Below are 8,012 nucleotides of genomic sequence, written 5' to 3'. Positions count from 1 at the left end.
AGGGGATGAGACATTGGCAGTTACCAAGGCCATATCTCTTGGAATGAAGGCTGGGTTTACTGAGGTTTGTAGTGGATTACATTGAGGTATAACAGGTTCGTGATAAACAACTCTTAAACAACTTGGTTAATCTAAGACTAAATTGAATCTCTTTGTTTGGGTACGTGATTACGTCATCGTTGGTATCCCACTGTAAACCTAGCACGTTCACGCTAGAGTTAGTGTTCACGGTGTGATCATTCGCGCTAAATCGTGCAGTCCCTGGCTATTGCTGCTCCATTCTCTAAGATGGAATCCACTAGATTTCATGAGTTTGTTGGCCTCGGTGTAGTAATCCATGGTGATTTTATCATCAGGGCATCCACTGATGAGGTTATCGACATAAATGTTCTTTGTTATATCGTTTGCGACATCCGATGCGTTTATCTCGAGATGGTGTTTGATGGTTGCGTTCAGAATGAACGGGCTGCACGACGCTCCAAAGAGGACCACTTTGAATTGGTAAACGTTGAAACTGCTTTCTGGGTCATCAGGATCGGAGAGCCATAGAAATTTCGTGTACGGCCTGTCATCAGACTCAAGCCCCACGTTCAAAAAAGCCTTTTCGATATCAGCTGAAATCGCTATGTTGTGCACGCGGAATCTTAACATTATGGATGCCAGATCATTCAGAAGTGGTGGCCCAGTCTCTAAACAGTCATTTAAACTCGGGTTTGCGCCAGTTTTGCAGGAACAGTCATACACCATGCGGATGGGCGTTGTCACAGAATCCTTAGCAACCGGGTGATGCGGCAGATAGTGACCTGTTTTGACATTGTCATCGGGAACGAGTTCAACAAAGTCACGAAAGAGCTGATCCTTGATCCTATCATACGTTTCCCTAATTTCGGGTTTGAGTCTACGTACCATGTTCCGTGTCCTCGCGTTGCATACGGCGAAATTAGTCGGCAGGGGTGGATGATACTCTCTCCACGGGAGCTTGGCAGTGTAATGATTGTCTCACATGCTGAGATGAGTTTCCGTATACGCATCGAACGTCATTTCCTTCTCCTTAGGGTTGTCTGTAATCCCGATGTTTTCAAGATCCCAGAATTGTTCCAATTTGGAAGTTTCAAGCGCAACATGACCACACAATGTATTTGTATCCTTGACAGTTGTTCGATGATGGGTATGTCCACAGAGGAGGTATCCTAATCTCGAAGATATAGCGGTGGGGCCTTTGCCGCGAACTATACGATCTCCAACGATTGAATAGTAATAATCCGCGCCGACAAGAACTGATATCTCGAATGGATTGGCCGTATTGACAGGGTGTGCCAGTTGTAATCCTCTGAGGTGTGGTAAATCCGCGATGCGTTCATCGATATAATTCCTGAGAGGCGCCGTTATTTTCGGGACAACTAGAGCGCGTATATGGACTGTCGATCCACAGGTCGTATGTACTGCAACCGTAACGGCATTCAGGCGTTTCATTCCCGTTGAGTTTGCGCCTAGCGTCGAAAGATTCTTGATGGTACGAAACAGAACTGGGACACCATGCGTAGCAGATGCTGCACAGTATCACCTACAAGGCTGACGAGTGTCTTGACTGTACGAAACGGAACTGAGACGTCATGATCTTAAAGTTCGAGAAGTTTTCCATTCACAAAAACACCTTTTATTCGTGCTACCATGTATACTACTCAGGTAAACTGGGACCAGCAGATAACGAAAACTAAGATCTTCCCATATAACTATTTAATAAAACGCCTTCTTGTGTTGACTAGCAGATTTCTTGACATTTCTTTCGCTGTAACACGAATTTCAGCTTTCAATTTAACACGTTTTTTCTGGTCCGAAATCCGCAGCGTCGATAACAATTAAAGATGCTACACACAATGTAACATTAAACAATAACCCGATGAAACGGCGCTAACATAGAGGGTATGAAGAATTTCCAGTTAAGATTACAGCCATTTTATAAGTTTGAAGCGAGACGAACAAGGAATGAAATCACCTTCAATCAATGGTATAAGTCGATCATCCGCTCTTCAGACCAGGTGGTATGTGTTGATTACATTCTTGTGATTGTTTTTAAAATTATTAGTTTGTTCTCATTGCCGATTGTTTCAGAAAATATTGACTATGATTGGAAGGTAAAATGACAAACTTGTCGGATTGTCCTTCGGTTTGGAATGGGGAATATTGGTCAATGCAAACCGCAGTTGTGCTCAAGCTGCCCTGCCAATACGGGTGGCGTAATAATACTGCTAAAGAACAATAAAATGATGAATTGTAGCAGTGTGTGTCAGAAATTATGTGATGTCCATTCCATTTGACGATCTCGAAGTTACGAGAATACGTCAAAATGGCGGATGCTGTCATCGGAGATTAGAGTCAAGCCGGAACCTTTCGTTACACTATGCGCTTTTAAACTCATTTTAACGGCTTATAATGACCCAGACGCTACTCATTGGGTAAACATCCACTAAAAATAGTTGCTTTAACTTTTGTAAACGTGTCACGAGTGCTCAAACAACCATTTTTGTGAGTGATGGTTTTTCCATGCTCCGTTCTGCATTCACCGCTGTATAAATAAATGTAACAGGACTATACAGCAAATGCATGCGGGAGACGCATGCACAGAGCGTGCAGTGAACGGGTAAATCTTGGGAGTATCATACAGTATGTATACTCCAAGGGTAAATAAATTAACACACGATGTCAGTACAATTGCCGGCTCTTGTTGAAGATCACAACACCACATCCTCTCATCATAAATGTGTACCTTTTATTGTCTCAAAAATTAATACAAACTGCTACCTAGTTACTCAGTACATCATATTCTATACTGTGCATTCCTTGCTTGAATTGTTCTTGTATCATATTTTTCAACATTTCTTTCCAATCGCAAGCCGAGGATAAATACTCCTTTTAAGATAGCGTAGTCACACGCAATTCCACAGGTACATCCCATTCATTTGAAATTTCGGCAAATGACAGCAGGTTTTACAAAATGTAAATGCGCTGTTTATTTTCAATAGTCACCGAATAGCTAAGACACATGTAAACCCGTTTTAATTGGCCAGAAAACATCTCTCAGCTTCTCCCACAAATAACGATTCACTTATTCCAACGTCAGTAACATGTTGGAAGGCTTGCCCTTTCTAGGTCTATGTGGGGTTGAATAGTATAGAACTAAGATCCACAGCCGAATTTGTGTCATGATGATGAATATAATATATCTCTTAGTCTTCTTTTCGTGGATGATGGTGAATGTCTATTCAGTGCCAAGCCAACTCTCTCTCTCTTTTTTCACAACAAGTACACCATCCTTGGTAACCAAGCATACGTCATTCCCTCTTCCCCAAAATACCCAATCAGGACCTGGCTCTAACCAACATATAATATCGCGTGATACGACCAGACGTACTCCTTTTTTAACCCCTGTGGCAAGTTGCCATAAACCAAATTTAGTAATACTCCCTTACTTATTTATAAACTGAATGGTCAAATAGGTCCACTACCTTACCCACTACACGTCCCCCCTTTGATAATTTTCGCCCCCGAAAATATTTCAGTACATCTGATCAGCCATGGGATAATGAATGAAATGAAGTACATGCTTTGATGAAACAATTTTTTTTTTTCGTGTCATTTTTGTGGTTTTTTTGTTTTGTTTTTAAAGTCCACTCATCGTAGCTGTCCTTGGCACGGGGTAATCCAGGTCACCATGAAGGCCTTCTGAAGTTTATAATGTAGTGAAAAGTTAAGCAAAGTTCATGAGATTAATGTCTATATACGATACGCGTCAAAATGTGGCCACAAAAGTGTCTATAATTCCACGATCCGTGGTGAATGTTCCAAGCGGCAACTCCATATAGAATCCTTTGACATTGGGTATAGCTTACGCCAATCAAAGTGATAATGTCATTGACTTGTCATTCCCTCCTGCGATAACTGAGACGTGCAACGTTTTTGACTCCAGTGCAGCAGCTGCGCATCACTGCGGTACCAGAGTGTGCACAACGTGCATATCATCAAAATAAACGATGTAATGTCAGGACAATCCTGGCCAAGCCATGTGTGCTTACAGCCACAGCATCCCTTTAGTATTCTTGAATAATGATGTTTGCATTAGCGACGTGGAAGGATGGGGATGAAATAATCTGGACTGCAAAGAATTTGTGGTACCAGTATGACTTAACATAAGAGGGGGAGATGTGCAGACTGAATTCAATCGATTGCAATCATGTGGGAGTCTAGTTCCAAAAAATGTGATATAATAATCCGTGAGCCTGTGGAATAATCCTTCCTAGAATATGATAGTGTCCTCCTTGAAAAGGTCCTTTAGTCACAATCACTGTTGACAATTACTGTTGAACATCAATCGCAATCCTACCTCCGAGTTACAGGCAATGTTTAAGGTACCACCCACTAATGAGAATATATACTTTGTTGTTATATAGATTGCCCAATGGTTGAAGGCCATAAGGTGCATAGACTAGGAAAGAATATCGTCCATACTTGTAGTATGCAGCTCTAGCGGCGCAGAACAACACTGCGCATCTGGGATACTGACGGATTGCCTCGAACCGTGAAATTCAAAACTGCTGGCAATGTGCCAACTAACATTTTTGCCTAATACTGCCAACTAGTGATGTGAAATGTAACCAATCTATTTGATATCGAAACCTCTATATCATGCAGACCTCTAAAACTTCATTTCAAACTTCAATCAGCTGGAATAAAGCAAATGGGCTTTTTAACCTTGACCTACTTATAACTGAACTGTAGGTCACACTGACCTAAATCTGTGTCAGCATGTAGAGATGCATAATAGGTGTCTACATATTTAATTTAGAGAGTCTATGACCAATAGTAAAGAAACATGCCACCATCAAAGACATTTTAGAGTTCGACCTCTGTGACCTTGAAATGAAGGTCAAATCAAAAACCTGTGTGATATGTGATGTACCTTTATTAGATACACCCAATATAAAATTGTCATCGCTCTAGCTTTAACCATAAGCTTCAAAATGACAAAAATAGGTTTTCAAAGACCGCCCCCTATATGGCAGCCCAGCAGTCAAATTGCGCTGATTTTCATTCTGAAGGAAGGTCTTGCCTAGGGGTACCCACACACCAAGTGTGAACTTTCTATTTTGTCAAAAGTTAACGACGTACGACGACGACGACGGACGCTGCAGTATCGTATAAGCTCACCTGACAGGTGAGCTAAATAGCAAAAGAATTGACTGAACTTGGTCATCCAAAGACCAAGGACCAAGAAAACACCAAAATAAAACGATTTAAATCGGACTACAAAAGGGTGCAAGACATCAACATGAGGAAAACCAGACGGGCCCCAAAAACCATGGATCATAACGAGCGCATACATGCCATCTTGGGGCACAAGCCCAGTTTGAACGCTCCAACAGGACAAATCATGGAGAGCCTAATTCACAGTCGTAGGGGAAAGAAAAGATCCGCATCACCTACATCATGTATATCAGTTGACAGTCAGAGTGGTCTCGAAAGTGAGGTTGAGGATTACGACGAAGACTTATCCGAGGCGATCGATAACACCCTGCCTGAGCTAGGCCTTAATTTAAATGGTAGGTTGGGCCTGCCCTAGGTGCGGCAGCATCCTAATTTTCTTCAGCCGTATCACAGTCAGTGCTGTCTGCTGCTTCATAGGACAAGACCAAGGACTTGGGGATCTCAGCTGTGGCATGGAATAGCTGCCATGAGATCCTAGGCCTACCGACTCTGATAATGGAGGGGTTTGGGCCGAAATCACCCTCCCCTTTAAAGGCCATATATCTAGGTTTTTTGCCATTTTCAGCTGTAAGACGATTTCAAAAGTGTACCTAACACTTTATACAATACAGAAAACCAAATGCAATTAGCTCCATCCATTTTGAAGATATAGCCAATTATGTGTTTGACAACTTGATTACCTAATCAGGCTAGCAACTGGCTTGTTAGAGCCAGGTGGCGGGTTCAGCAAAAGTTGTGATGTAGATCAGGTTATCTGTACATGTCATGCAATCATAAAAGCAGGAGGGCCTTAATTAATTATGCACACCTGGAAGTAATGTGTTTCATTCACTATGGTGTATTGTGTGGCTCCGAATTGTGTCAAGGCTAGCACAACGAACAATCGAATGACGGATGGAACCCATTTTCATAAATTTCCAAAGCCAGTTGAACGAGAGAGGAGGAAGCTGTGGATTCGGAAGTGCAAACGTTTGGAGTGTTGGAAGCCTGGGCCTTCGGCCAAACTTTGCAGTGATCACATGAAGCCGGATATCTGCATCCAACTGAATATTAAATGCCACTTGTTAAAAACAGCTGTTCCAACCATGTCAATTACATTTAATGCCCGAGGCTGCTGAGGTCGGTTGTTATACATAATGTGTAGGCCCTATTGGGGCCTGTGATACCGCATAGTGTCGTCTTGTGTTCCAGCCATAGCAAGGTGACAGCGACACAGGTCAGTGTCAGTGACAGCCACTGTCAATGACAGATTATTGTCATCTGACATCTAGGCCTATCTAACGTTGCACGGCATTATATCGTCACGTCAAGATGATTGTGCATAATACCGTCACTTTTCAATAGTAGTTCAGCGTCATGACATAACTGGCAATACAACACAGACGAGGCGAAACAATATTGTGCAACATTAGTCTGTTCAAAAATCATACATGTTATGCATCTGCAACCATCTATCAATGTCTTCTTTGCTATATCGGCAGGCCTGCCATGCAAATTGATTAACCACAAATTCTAATCACTTTCGTCCGAATGATCACTCTCATTATGATCTAGTGATATTAATGGCTCGAACATGTACGGCTCAACGTTTAAATATCCTTCTGTATCGACCAAAACATCCTCAAATTCACTGCTCTCACTCTCTGAACTGTATGCGGAAGCCATCTTGGTTTGTTCTGACTGGCCTGATCTACGTCATCAAAAAATCCCTAGTGGCCACATGTGGAACTAATCTAAAGTTGTGTGTGGTGGGAAATTCAAATAGTTTAAAATTGAAAATTGAAATAACTAAATAATGACTTTATTATTAGAATTTTTTTAATGTCTGGGATCTTGTTTTTTAACCCTCAACATATTTCATGAGTATCAAGCATGTTTTCAAACCTTGATATATGGCCTTTAAAGTATATGTTTTGTTAAAGAACTGATTGATTATACTCAGGCTACTCAGTCATGGGGCAGGGGGACCCAGTACTACCAGGGCCTATACATGTACATGTATGTACACTGGCTAATGCATCCACATTTTTTACCCGAATCTGAGCCCCCCCCCCCCCCCCCCAGTGTGTAATTGGATGCAATAGGGTAGGCATGTGTAGAGGACTATGGCACCAGTACAGCCTATACACTACAATTATATTGAACTCTGTGATATTCTCTCCATTTCAGAATCCTAGCTTCCTGAAAACAGACAGCAACAGAGTAGAATGGCCAAACCCTCAAGTCCAGATGATCTTGAAATTGCATCATGGATGAATGATGATGATGCCAGTAGTTCTAGGTCGTCAACCCCAGCTTGGGATAGAGGGTCCCAAGAAAGAAGTGCACTGCAGGGCAGCTTCCTGTCAGTGTCACCTAGTCCAGCTTCATCATCAATGCCAAATTGCTCAACTCCTGCCTCCTCGAGGCGTAGCTCCGCATCTCCTTGCTCTTCCTTGAGACCCAATTCAACCTCCCCTTTGCCAGAGTCTACCTTCACCCATCCTTCAGAGACCAGGGACAGTGAAAAGGCACCAGAAGATAAGAAAGCAAACTGGGTAGGAAAAGGTGGGGACTGCTGCGGCCTGTTTACTCTGTATCATGAATCATTCACCAGTTAAGGTTCTTATTTTTCAGTGACATCCCAGTAGGCTGAACAAAAAGAAAAAGAGACAGCCATTCATTTTATATGAATCATGAGTTACTTTTACTTCTAGACCTAAAAGTGCATTACATATACTAGTAATATGTACTGTAGGCCTACATGCACA

At 42.1% G+C, this 8,012-nt stretch overlaps 1 protein-coding gene across 1 annotated transcript; it reads right to left on the bottom strand.

The window, feature by feature from the left end:
• Window positions 1-225: 225 nt before the first annotated feature.
• On the bottom strand, window positions 226-909 carry LOC135500971 (uncharacterized). Its single transcript, XM_064792690.1, has one exon. It carries the CDS (start codon window positions 907-909, stop codon window positions 226-228), a length of 684 nt encoding a protein of 227 aa, XP_064648760.1.
• Window positions 910-8,012: the final 7,103 nt, after the last annotated feature.

This window comes from Lineus longissimus, chromosome 17 (assembly GCF_910592395.1).
Source record: "Lineus longissimus chromosome 17, tnLinLong1.2, whole genome shotgun sequence".
NCBI classification, from domain to species: Eukaryota; Metazoa; Nemertea; class Pilidiophora; order Heteronemertea; family Lineidae; genus Lineus; species Lineus longissimus.
The sequence above is the reverse complement of the archived record's forward strand: the minus strand, read 5'-3'. Positions and strand labels throughout refer to the sequence as shown.

What these genes read in the sequence shown, in the direction of transcription:
- LOC135500971 (XM_064792690.1), bottom strand. Translation starts at nt 909, where the DNA reads ATGGTACGTAGACTCAAACCCGAAATTAGGGAAACGTATGATAGGATC.